Raw genomic sequence first — 14,026 nt, forward strand, 5'->3', positions numbered from 1 at the left:
TTTTCACATGGGCAGGAAGGTGAAAACTGGCCCGGGGTAGAAAGGGTTAAACATCATCCTCCCCCGATAAATGACAATTTTTGGACACTTTGTTACGTGAAAAAGCATTCTTGAGTGATTCGCTCTACAAAGTAGTAGGGTATCATGCAACAAAGCACTGTCTATGATATAAAAGCTACTCAGCATTACCATAGACTTGGGATTGTGTACTCTTGATCCACTGCAAGGTGCATGGACATTTACAGCAGTTTGTATTCTGTAAATGTGTTATATACTCCATCTGTAGCCCCAGCTGTAATCTATAACCACACAAACATACTGTATTCTATTTACCACACTGTGCACTTTCAAATACCAGGGTTGAATTTAACTCCCAGTTTGGCCCTGATGCCAAGGGCACTGTGCCAAGGGAGTTTCTCTTTTCCCAGTAAAAGATAGGGTAAGATATGATATTACCATGTAAGCCATTAAATTAACTCATGCGTCAAAGATGGTAGATAGAATAGGGAAATGACTGCATATTGTGTGTCATAGAGTTGCAATTCATTCAAAGGAAATCTGTTTGCAAATCAGACCTTCTTCCAAAAGGAAAAGAAAGCATGTAAGACTTGTTATGCCTACATGGTGCTCTATAGAAGGAGAAACAGAAGCCCCCCCAGATCAAAGGAAATTTTTATGGTCACTAGATCCACCTATGTTCTGCCACTGGTACATATTGGTACCTGGTGTACTGGTAGTGGAAACTGGTGGAAAAACTATATATTTTCCACATATGGTTGTTTGTTAATTTGTGTTTGAATGCAAGGAATTTTTTGGTTGTCCATGACAAAATCCGCAGATAAGGTGAAGGAGGTAACATGGACACATTTCAAGTCAGATAAATATCTGAAATCATACAGATACTTTAGTAGAAATGAGCTTTGGACATCACAGTGACTTAATAGTGCGATGCAGCCAAGGGTAATCTCTAAATGGAGTTTGTTCTCCCAGCATTGGTGTGGGTTCCCTCTCTCACTCTAAAAACATACAAATAGGTAAATTTGGAACTCAGCTTATGAGTACCAATGGGGACACGTAGTGAGGAAAATATACAGTTCTGCAGAATATGTTGGCTCATTATAAATTAATACTACAGGGTGGGCCATTTATATGGATACACCTTAATAAAATGGGAATGGTTGGTGATATCAACTTCCTGTTTGTGGCACATTAGTATATGTGAGGGGGAAACTTTTCAAGATGGGTGGTGACCATGGCGGCCATTTTGAAGTCGTCCATTTTGAATCAAACTTTAGTTTTTTCAATAGGAAGAGGGTCATGTGACACAACAAACTTATTGGGAATTTCACAAGAAAAACAATGGTCTGCTTGGTTTTAACGTAACTTTATTCTTTCATGAGTTATTTACAAGTTTCTGACCACTTATAAAATGTGTTCAATGTGCTGCCCATTGTGTTGGATTGTCAATGCAACCCTCTTCTCCCACTCTTCACACACTGATAGCAACACCGCAGGAGAAATGCTAGCACAGGCTTCCAGTATTTCGTAGTTTCAGGTGCTGCACATCTCGTATCTTCACACATGCTGTGAAGATACGAGATGTGCAGCACCTGAAACTACGGATACTGGAAGCCTGTGCAAGCATTTCTCCTGCAGTGTTACTATCAGTGTGTAAAGAGGGGAGGCGCAGTAACGGACACCGGGACTGCAGCCCGTAAAAAAAGGTAGGAAAATTGTTATCCTACTTGTATTGTGTCCCCTGGTTTAGCCTCTCAGAATCATTCTGAGGGAGGGATGCAGCAGCAGTTTGGGGCACGTGAGTAAGAACCCCACAGTTAAATAGTGTATACTTTGGAAGATCTTTGTGACAGTTGCTATTGTGTTGCCTTGTTGAACGTGGTGTGAAGGAGACGGGATAACTACTGAGCCTGTCAAAGATTGCCTCATGTGCCTGAACCTGACAGACAGTCAGAGAGCATCTGTCTATCACTGAAGAGGTCTCAAAAGAGGAGGAATTGGTTTAATCTGCTGGCCAGTGATTTGCCTCGGAATTAGACTCAAAACAGGCTTCAGGCACGTATCCGTCTGGTCCTTCCCCTGGTCGGCTCCAGTAGGCTCAAAGACGACCGCAGAGTGAGTTGAGATGGGAAACTCTAAGAGTTTGACTAAGGACTCTTTTGTACCTACCCGGTATGTTAAAGACAGGAAAGGAAAGAAATTCTTAAAGGGATTCAGTAGGTTAGAAAACAACTTTGGTATACCAAAGGGTGGAACCTTGTGTAGTGAAACATGGGACAACTTGTTGAAGGAACAACGAGGAAAACTAGAAGATCTAAAGTTAACTCCACTAGTCAGAGCATGGCGGGATTGTAGTAAGAAATTTGAGGAGATGGGAGGATGCCAGTAATATGATGAAAAGTTAAAAATGTTTGTTTGTACCATGAAGAAATTAGGAAGTGCTGACCGGCCACCGCCCTATAAAAATGGCGTCAAGTTAACTGATGATGCATGGGTTTGTAATGTATGTGGACAACAGAATCCAATCTTTAGAGAGAATTGTCTAGCTTGTGGGACACCAGGCTCACATCATGTGTCCATGTTTCCTGTGAGTACCCTCCCAGTCCCAGCCACTGCCCCATCTTGTCCACAACCACCGCCCCATACTGGACCAGGGATACCTCTCTGTCCAAAACCTCCCGTCTTAAAGGCTACTCCATTATATCCCATAGTCTATCCATATGGGACAGTTAAACCCCCACCTCAGGTACCTATGAACATCATGGTTGCCGGAAAGGATGAAAAAGGTGAGGCAGAAGGGACAACTGGTAATATGGCACAAGAGTCAGCAGACCAATACCTTGCAGACAGTACTGGTACCCCTGTAGGTGAACAGCCAGTTAGCTCCAATCTTAATACAAGATCTTTTGCACAGTCACCGGGGGGGGGGGGGGGGGGACCCGGTGGGCAATATGAAGGCACCCCAGATGAGACTCCAGAAGGATACCCTACGTGATCAGATAAAGGATACAGAACTCAAAACTTATGAAACTATGGTTAACACTTTTGGCCAGATAAGACCACCCACCGGGCCTCCCAAATATGTTTCTTTCACACCACAACAGCTGTTCACCATAGTGAATATGCTGCCTGACCCAGAAACACATCCCATGCCATTCTACAGGAAAATACTGCAGGTATATCAAACATATGGCTGCACATGGTCTGATTTAAAGAGTATACAGTAAAACAAAACAGGAGATTATTCCTCTATAGTGCTAGACCACATAAAAGAGCCCACTTTGAACGGGGCCAATTTTGACCCCCGTGATGAGGATTCTGGAATACACTTCATACATGGACTGCAAGCGTGGGCAAAGGAGAAGTTAGCAGAACAGTCCTCTACACTCCAAGATATTACACAAGTTAAGTCAGAATCTATAGAGAAGTTTGCACTGAGGGTTAAACAAACTTATCAGGACATGGGATTTTATCTGAAAGAACCAGTCCACATGTGCCTTCTATCCCGTACCCTAGTGGACGGTCTGCGCCCAGAAATAAACAAACTGTTAATTTCAGTCCGTCCTGAATGGAAGTCCTTGCCCTTTGACCAGTTAGAACAGATAGCAAAAGGGTTGGAAGCAAATGCCCCAAGGAGAACTCGAGCCATAATGGCTGTAATGAGTGCAGACAATGAGTCCTTGCCCCGAGTCTGTTTTGGGTGTGACAGGCTAGGTCATATCAAACACCATTGTCGAAGTCGCCATCTGTGGCAAGCTTACCAAGAAAGGGGAAGTCAACAACAGTCAGACTTTCCTCCTCCTTCAGTCTAGGAGGCAGGTAAACCATTGTCAGGAGGTTTCTCACAGTATATGGCAGTCACCGCCCCTCCTGCCGGCCCCTCCCCAGTATAACTCTGGAGGTGACCGGAAAATACATTTCTAATTGACACTGGTGCAGCCCGCAGTGTACTCTCTGAGACTGTCGCCCTTCCACACTGGCTAACTGACATAACCCTTTCATGCTATGGACTTGAAGGTGTTGTCCAACATAATCCCACCACCAAATCCTTAGAGGTATCAAGTTGCAGTCCTCAGCTACACTTGCCTCCGGGAACTTTATCCCAATTTGTTGTAAGTAGCACCTGCCCCCTCAATTTACTTGGAGCTGATTTCTTGCAAAAGATACAGGCCAATATACAGTTCCACGAAGACGGCACTGTTACTCTCTCCACCGGCCTAAATCCTGAATGAACTTGTGCACTTATGGCTCTGCAGACAGTACAGGCAGAGGTTAAGGACAGCTCAGGAGCTGAAGGCCCTGAGCTTGATCAATTACCACCTAGTTTATGGGCAAAAGGATCTGCAGATATTGGTAGGCTTCCAGTGCCTCCGGTAGTGGTAACTCTAAAAAATCCTAATGTGTTGCCCTATAAAGCTCAATACCCACTGTCTAGTGCCCAACAAGATGCTATCTCACATCAGGTCGAAGACTTATTGGAAAATGGAGCAGTTAAGCTAACATCCTCTCCCTGTGATTCTCCATTGTACCCCATTAAGAAAAAGAGAATAAAAGGTCAACTCCCTGTGTATAGGATGGTCCATGACCTACAGGTGGTCAATGAGTGCACCATCCTAGACACCCCTGTGGTGCCCAATCCACACACGCTACTCTCAGGCATTCCATGACATTCTGCTGTGTGCCCCTTCACAGGAAGTGGCCCTGAAAATGTCCATTTTCCTTCTCCATTTCTTATCCACAGTAGGCTGCAAAGTTTCTAGGAGTAAGCTTCAGTTTTGCCTCCCGAAGGTTGTATTTCTTGGACACTGCATTTCCAAAGGTTGCAAACATCTGACTGAGGCCAGACTTAAAACTATCACGAACATTCAAATTCCCGAGTGTCATGCCCCACTCTGACCATGTGCGGAGGTCAGTCAGGATAGCAGCACGAGTTTAGTGATTGCTTTGGTGCCGTGCTGGATCCGCCTCTCTCAGGTGCACTGGGTGGGGTCTTTAGGTTAAATAGCACACCAGCCCAGTGCCCTGAGCGGATTATACTGTTCATTCTGTCTGGGAAGTTTGGAGGGAAGGTTGGCTGTTTGTTCCTGCTCTCAGAGATAAGTGTCATTGCTTGTTCGGTTGTTTGTGTCTTCTTGTCCATCCAGGTTCTGTGCGAGCAGACTGCTCCTATCTCCCCACTTCACCATCTTAGGGAGTTTAGGGTTTTTGTTAGCCCAGGCTGGAGGACACTAGTACACCTACCTTCAAGGTCTACTGTGGGCTGAGCAGTCCAGGGAAAGAGGTCAGGGATAAGCTAGGAGGTGACCCTTCCCCTGTCTCTTGTACAGATCCTGGTTGGTGTGTTGTCTTTGATACTGGGTGTACGTCCGCCGTGACACCGAGACTACCAACCAACTGCAGACTTTCCTAGGTCTCGTGTCATATTGCAGACCTTGGATCCAAGATGCTAGCATCCTCATGCAGCCATTATATGACTGTATTCCGCGTGATGCTTCTAAACCCTTTACTCTCACACCTGCAGCACACCAGTCATTTTGTGAACTAAAAAAGTCATATCAGCTGCTCCTGCACTTGGCATTCCTAATTACAGCCTGCCCTTTAAATTGTACATTATGGAGAAGAAAGGCCATGCCATGGGAGTCCTCACCCAAGCACATGGTGGCCAAAATCGCCCAATAAGATACTATTCCAAAAGATTAGACCCTGTGGCTCGAGCTGCTCCTTCTTGTGTCAAGGCTGTCCATGCAGCTAGCCTGCATCTTGACACTACATTTGATATTGTGTTATTGTCATCCACTTACAATCCTGGCTCCACATGATATATCTGCCATATTGCAACAAACACATCCAAAACATCTTACAACTCAGAGTCACCTTAAACTCCAGTGCAGCCTCCCTCTCCCTCTTGTCTCCCTCCTGTCTGTCTCCCCCTCCCTCTTCTGCCCTACTTTTCAGTCTTGCAATTACCAAATAATCACATGCTTGCTTTTTTTATACATGTACATTACGTACATGAGTATAAAGCTTGTATGCAATAGGATAACATATAATCTGCACACTTTTATATCCATATATAGCAAATTGCAGAACTGCAGAACTAAGTACGTGTCCTTGAGATACTGGACATTAACATTAAGCCTATCATAAATATGCTTATTAGATGCTTATTAGATAACGCCCTGATAAGGGTTTATAAGAATGTAAGTTCCTCAATAAAGCAGAGTATTGTCTCATAACTTGTTGTGGTGAGTTAGTTCCTCTCTCCACGCACGGATTTGCAATATTACCTAAAAATAAGATATTCCCCCATAACAGTGTCATCCATTGATGCCCATAACAGTGTCAACCACAGATGCCCATAACAGTGTCATCCACAGATGCCCATAACAGTGTCATCCACAGATGCCCATAACAGTGTGTCATCCACAGATGCCCATAACAGTGTCATCCACAGATGCCCATAACAGTGTCATCCACAGATGCCCATAACAGTGTCATACACAGATGCCCATAACAGTGTCATCCACTGATGCCCATAACAGTGTCATCCACAGATCCCCATAACAGCATGTCATCCACATATCCCCATAACAGTGTGTCATCCACAGATGCTCATAACAGTGTCATCCACAGATGCCCATAACAGTGTCATCCACTGATGCCCATAACAGTGTCATCCACTGATGCCCATAACAGTGTCCTCCACAGATCCCCCCATAATAGTGTGTGGAAGCCAGGACTAGGATAAACCAGAGTAAACATAGAGGGGCCCAGCACGGCAGTTGCGCAGAGATAATCAAAGTTGAGGATTGGAGATTATATGATATATCATATAATCATACAATTTATATGACAGCCTGATTGCAGCTTGCAGGATGCCTGGTGGCGTGCAGAGAGTGGTAGAGTGAAATTAACATTGTGAAGGGGGGAGGAGGGGTGCTATTAATTGCCTTATGTCTTGTCTGGCAGGGCTGGGGGGGGGGGGGGATACAGTTAGGAGATCGCTTTGCACCTGTCACAACAGGTGCTTGCCTAGTAAACACAGGGCTATCCTCCATCACTTATTAACCCCTACCTTGCCAGCCCACCCTGCCCCATTTTGCTGTGTGTTCTGCTTTGAACTTTTTTAGTCCATAACAGTGTCATCCACAGATGCCCATAACAGTGTCATCCACAGATGCCCATAACAGTGTTCTCCACAGATGCCCATAACAGTGTTCTCCACAGATTCCCATAACAGTGTGTCATTCACTGATGCCCATAACAGTGTCATCCACAGATGCCCCATAACAGCCTGCACACTGAGGAGAGCCAGAAAGAAGGGAAAAGAATCTGCGGAAGCAAGCAGAGGACGGCACAGCAGACGACTGAATAGCTTCTTTTGTAAGTAAATTGCTTTATAATAAATGTAGTTTAATGTCTGTTTTTGTCTTTTATTATATTCTGGCTTTTGCTTAAAGGGACAGTAAAAAATGCATTTGTTTTTTTTAGTTATGTATGATGCTTTTTGTTAATAAATAAATGTAAATGTAGTGGTGCTATAATGTGGACCCCAGGCCTCTCTGATGTCCTGCAGGCTGGGCTGGCGCTGTGGCAGCATACGGTTGGCCAGGCAGCAGAAAGGCTCTGTGCTCTGGAACTTTCCCTTTCACTGCCACTGCTATCTCTTTATCAGTGCACGGGATGAGCAGGCAGCACCTACTGAGGACACAGAATAGGCAAGCAGGACCCCTGACCAGCGCAGCGCCCCCTTCGTTACATGCACCCCTGACCAGTGCCAACACCATACTCTGCGTTCCAGGTATGCACTATTGCACATAAAAGATACCGCAATAAAAATTACCAGGGTGCCACAGGTGACCCAGGCACGCAGTATTGCACATAAAGGATGCCATCGGTCACCAGCGGCATAGAAAAGGGAGGCAACCCTAAGGTAATTTTCTTTTGTATTTTAGAACCTGCAAAAGGTGAACATAACAGATGGATATACGATCTTAATCTGTTACTAAAAATCAGCCATCAGATTCTGCTGCAAAGGAGCAGCAACAGGATGAAAGTGAGCATTCTAAGTATCCAGATTTAGAGATTGAATATGTGGAGATTGATTCCCCAGGAAGTGAGTTTTATGTTGCTGAAGAAGATGGACCCTATTACCACAGTTTAATGAATCAAGTTTGCCATCAACAAGCTCACAACAATACAGTGTTCATGGCAATTCCTCCCAATCCTGTGATTATGACCAGTCTTTGGTACATAGAACCACTGGTGGCATTAAGAGCAAGCCACCAAGGCCCTTTAACATCAGTCAGTGTGCTACTGAAGGGCCAAAACAACCCATGCTAAAAAAAAAAATATCCACAGACAAAATTTGGAGCAAGTTTTCGTTCTTTACGACCTCAATGGTTCCATTAATTTAACTGGCTGGAATACTCAATTTCACAGGATGCAGCATACTGTTTTTCATGTAGATTTTTTTCTGTCTCCAAGTATACTCATGGAGAAATTAAAAAAGTGCCATTTATTAATGTTGGTTTCTCCAACTGGAAAAATGCAATGGAAAATGAAAAGGGGATGTCACAACATGAAAAATCTACTTCCCACAAAGAATCCTGTGTAAGCTGGCAGGATTTCAAAAGAAACAAAGAAAATGATATATCCATTATGAAAGGCCTAAGTAAAGCGCATGCCAGAGAGGTAGAAGAAAACCGCCATTATATTAAGACCATTGCTGAAGTTCTTCTTTTAACAGCAAAATACAAAATTGCACAAAGAGAGCATTTTTACAACTATGAAGACCTACACTCACCTAAAGAATTATTAGGAACACCATACTAATACCGTGTTGGACCCCCTTTTGCCTTCAGAACTGCCTTAATTCTACGTGGCATTGATTCAACAAGGTGCTGATAGCATTCTTTAGAAATGTTGGCCCATATTGATAGGATTGCATCTTGCAGTTGATGGAGATTTGAGGGATGCACATCCAGGGCACGAAGCTCCCGTTCCACCACATCCCAAAGATGCTCTATTGGGTTGAGATCTGGTGACTGTGGGGGCCATTTTAGTACAGTGAACTTATTGTCATGTTCAAGAAACCAATTTGAAATGATTCGAGCTTTGTGACATGGTGCATTATCCTGCTGGAAGTAGCCATCAGAGGATGGATACATGGTGGTCATGAAAGGATGGACATGGTCAGAAACAATGCTCAGGTAGCCCGTGGCATTTAAACGATGGCCAATTGGCACTAAGGGGCCTAAAGTGTGCCCAGAAAACATCCCCCACACCATTACACCACCACCACCAGCCTGCAGAGTGGTAACAAGGCATGATAGATGCATGCTCTCATTCTGCTTACGCCAAATTCGGACTCTACCATACCATTTGAATGTCTCAACAGAAATCGAGAATCATCAGACCAGGCAACATTTTTCCAGTCTTCAACAGTCCAATTTTGGTGAGCTCGTGCCAATTGTAGCCTCTTTTTCCTATTTGTAGTGGAGATAAGTGGTACCCGGTGGGGTCTTCTGCTGCTGTAACCCACCTTTTCTTTCCCATTCTGACATTCAGTTTGGAGTTCAGGAGATTGTCTTGACCAGGACCACAACCCTACATGCATTGAAGCAACTGCCATGTGATTGGTTGACTAGATAATCGCATTAATGAGAAATAGAACAGGTGTTCCTAATAATTTTTTATGTGAGTGTATATCATGGAAACGTTAGAGAGATCTTGTACTTAAAAGGGTTGTCCAGGTTCAGAGCTGAACCTGGACATCCCTCCATTTTCACCCCGGCAGCCCCCCTGACATGAGCATCGGAGCAGTTCATGCTCCGATGCTCTCCTTTGCCCTGCGCTAAATCGCGCAGGGCAAAGGCATTTTTCTGAGTTCCGGTGACATACCGGGCTCTCTATGGGGCTGACAGGCAGCCCGGTGACGTCACCGGCACTGATGGGCGGGATTTGGCTCTGCCCTAGCCAGTAAAACGGCTAGGGCAGAGCTAAAGCCCGCCCCTCAGAGCCGGTGACGTCACCGAACACACTGCTGGGCGGAAGTTACCGCCCGGCAGTGTGTTATTGAAAACACAAGAGCCTGTGCCCTGCGTGATCTAGCGCAGGGCACTGGAGCGCATCGGAGCATGAGATGCTCCGATGCCAGGCTCAGGAGGGCTGCCGGGGTGAAAATAAGGGTATGTCCGGGTTCAGCTCTGAACCCGGACAACCCCTTTAATTGCTAAAAAAGATTGCATTGTAGAAAAGAAACTTCATGGTCCAAAAAATGCTCTGTATTTACATCCATCCATTCAAAACAAACTTTTAGCTGTTATGGCTTCATTAGTTAGAGAAGAAATAGCAGAGAGCCTAAAAGACAGTCCTTTTTCTATCCTGGCAGATGAGACAAAAGATCGTAGCAAAACTGAACAGCTGTCTGTTGTGGTAAGATATTTTTTGGATCAAGCTGTCCATGAGAGGTTTTTGACATTTTACAAATCAGAGAGCCTTGATGCTGCATCATTGACAGATTATATATTCAATGTTCTCTCTTTACTAGAAATTGATAAAAATGGGTGTGTCGGTCAAGCTTATGATGGAGCAGCAGTAATGAGTGGTAGGGTAAATAGCTTTCAAGCAAGGATTCAAAAAGAGATGCCTACTGCTCTATATGTTCATTGCATGAATCACTGTCGGAATTTAGCTGTCGACTCTGTTAAAAATGTAGCAGAAGCATCTGAATTTTTTGCAAAGTTGGAGAAGCTTTACATTTTTTTTCCAGTACATCTGTGGTTCACTCAGTGTTTGAAAGTGTTCAGAAAGAAATGTAAAATAAAACTCATTAAACTAAAACAATTAATATGGACCCTTACATATGCTGCATGTAAGGGTCCATTCACACGTCCGTTGTTTCTTTCCTGATCTGTTCCGTATTTTGCGGAACAGATCTGGACCAGATCTGTACCCATTCATTTTCAATGGGTCCTGAAAAAAATCAGACAGCACAATGTCAGATTTTTTTTCAGGACCCATTGAAAATGAATGGGTCCAGATCTGGTCCAGATCTGTTCTGCAAAAAACTGAACAGATCAGGAAAGAAACAACGGACGTGTGAATGGACCTTAAAGCTGTACTTTAGACACTTGAGTCTCTCTTGGAAACCCTTAAGTTATTAGCTGATGGGAAAAATACAGAAAGAAGAATTGAAGCTAATTCCATCCTTATGTTCATTGACTTCAATTTCATTCTATGACTTGTGCTTTTTGAAAGCATATTTAAAAGGACACAGATGTTATCCAATATGCTACAAGCAAAAGATCTTGATTTGGCATCAGCAGTCCTTCTCGTCCAAACTTTCATTGAAGAACTTGACGAAGTATGAAATGAAGAAGGCGACCCTACAGAATCCGCACAATCTTCCGTAATAGGAAAGGTTTGGGTGGATGCAATGGACTTGTGCATTAACCACTTCAGCCCCGCTAGCTGAAACCCCCTTAATGACCAGGCCACTTTTTACACTTCTGCACTACACTACTTTCACCGTTTATTGCTCGGTCATGCAACTTACCACCCAAATGAATTTTACCTCCTTTTCTTCTCACTAATAGAGCTTTCATTTGGTGGTATTTCATTGCTGCTGATATTTTTCCTTTTTTTGTTATTAATCGAAATTTAACGATTTGTTTGCAAAAAAATGACATTTTTCACTTTCAGTTGTAAAATTTAGCAAAAAAAATGACATCCATATATAAATTTTTCACTAAATTTATTGTTCTACATGTCTTTGATAAAAAAAAATGTTTGGGTCAAAAAAAAAAAATGGTTTGGGTAAAAGTTATAGCGTTTACAAACTATGGTACAAAAATGTGAATTTCCGCTTTTTGAAGCAGCTCTGACTTTCTGAGCACCTGTCATGTTTCCTGAGGTTCTGCAATGCCCAGACAGTAGAAAACCCCCACAAATGACCCCATTTCGGAAAGTAGACACCCTAAGGTATTCACTGATGGGCATAGTGAGTTCATAGAACTTTTTATTTTTTGTCACAAGTTAGCGGAAAACTTGTGACAAAAAATAAAAACTTCCATGAACTCACTATGCCCATCACAAAATACCTTGGGGTGTCTTCTTTCCAAAATGGGGTAACTTGTGGGGTAGTTATACTGCCCTGGCATTCTAGGGGCCCTAATGTGTGGTAAGTAGTTTGAAATCAAAATGTGTAAAAAATTACTGTAAAATCCTAAAGGTGCTCTTTGGAATGTGTGCCCCTTTGCCCACCTAGGCGGCAAAAAAGTGTCACACATGTGGTATCGCCGTACTCAGGAGAAGTTGAGGAATGTGTTTTGGGGTGTCATTTTACATATACCCATGCTGGGTGAGAGAAATATCTTGGCAAAAGACAACTTTTCCCATTTTTTTATACAAAGTTGGCATTTGACCAAGATATTTATCTCACCCAGCATGGGTATATGTAAAATGACACCCCAAAACACATTCCCCAACTTCTTCTGAGTACGGCGATACCACATGTGTGACACTTTTTTGCAGCCTAGATGCGCAAAGGGGCCCAAATTCCTTTTAGGAGGGCATTTTTAGACATTTGGATCCCAGACTTCTTCTCACGCTTTAGGGCCACTAAAAAGCCAGGGCAGTATAAATACCCCTCATGTGACCCCATTTTGGAAAGAAGATACCCCAAGGTATACAATGAGGGGCATGGCGATTTCATCGAAAAAATTTTTTGGGGCACAAGTTAGCGGAAATTGATTTTCTTTTTGTTTTTTCTCACAAAGTCTCACTTTCCGCTAACTTGGGACAAAAATTTTAATCTTTCATGGACTCAATATGCCCCTCACGGAATACCTTGGGGTGTCTTCTTTCCGAAATGGGGTCACATGTGGGGTATTTATACTGCCCTGGCATTTTAGGGGCCCTAAAGCGTGAGAAGAAGTCTGGAATATAAATGTCCAAAAATTTTTACGCATTTGGATTCCGTGAGGGGTATGGTGAGTTCATGTGAGATTTTATTTTTTGACACAAGTTAGTGGAATATGATACTTTGTAAGAAAAAATAATAATAATATTTCCGCTAACTTGGGCCAAAAAAATGTCTGAATGGAGCCTTACAGGGGGGGGGGGGGGGGGTGATCAATGACAGGGGGGTGATCACCCATATAGACTCCCTGATCACCCCCCTGTCATTGATCACCCCCCTGTCATTGATCACCCCCCTGTAAGGCTCCACTCAGACGTCCGTATGATTTTTACGGATCCACGGATACATGGATCGGATCCGCAAAACACATACGGACGTCTGAATGGAGCCTTACAGGGGGGTGATCAATGACAGAGGGGTGATTACCCATATAGACTCCCTGATCACCCCCGTCATTGATCACCCCCCTGTAAGGATCCATTCAGACGTCCGTATGATTTTTACGGATCCACGGATACATGGATCGGATCCGCAAAACACATACGGGCGTCTGAATGGAGCCTTTGACACAAGTTAGTGGAATATGAGACTTTGTAAGAAAAAAAAAAAAAACTATTTCCGCTAACTTGGGCCAAAAAAACGTCTGAATGGAGCCTTACAGGGGGGGGGGGGGTGATCAATGACAGGGGGGTGATCACCCATATAGACTCCCTGATCACCCCCCTGTCATTGATCACCCCCCTGTCATTGATCACCCCCCTGTAAGGCTCCATTCAGACATCCGTATGATTTTTACGGATCCACGGATACATGGATCGGATCCGCAAAACACAGGGAGTCTATATGGGTGATCAGGGAGTCTATATGGGTGATCACCCCTCTGTCATTGATCACCCCCCTGTAAGGCTCCATTCAGACGTCCGTATGCGTTTTGCGGATCCGATCCATGTATCCGTGGATCTGTAAAAATCATAAGGACCTCTGAATGGAGCCTTACAGGGGGGTGATCAATGACAGGGGGGTGATCAATGACAGGGGGGTAATCAGGGAGTCTATATGGGGTGATCAGTGGTGATCAGTGGT

At 43.9% G+C, this 14,026-nt stretch overlaps 1 protein-coding gene across 1 annotated transcript in view; it reads left to right on the forward strand.

Annotated features, from left to right (window-relative positions):
* Positions 1-14,026, forward strand: part of LOC122939508 (highly reducing polyketide synthase PKS6-like) — a 149,290-nt gene that overhangs the window by 35,537 nt on the left and 99,727 nt on the right. The window contains 2 exon segments of the mRNA XM_044295575.1: positions 8,035-8,322; positions 8,506-8,692. Coding sequence (XP_044151510.1) covers positions 8,035-8,322; positions 8,506-8,692 — 475 coding nt within the window.

Source organism: Bufo gargarizans, chromosome 5, assembly GCF_014858855.1.
Source record: "Bufo gargarizans isolate SCDJY-AF-19 chromosome 5, ASM1485885v1, whole genome shotgun sequence".
NCBI classification, from domain to species: Eukaryota; Metazoa; Chordata; class Amphibia; order Anura; family Bufonidae; genus Bufo; species Bufo gargarizans.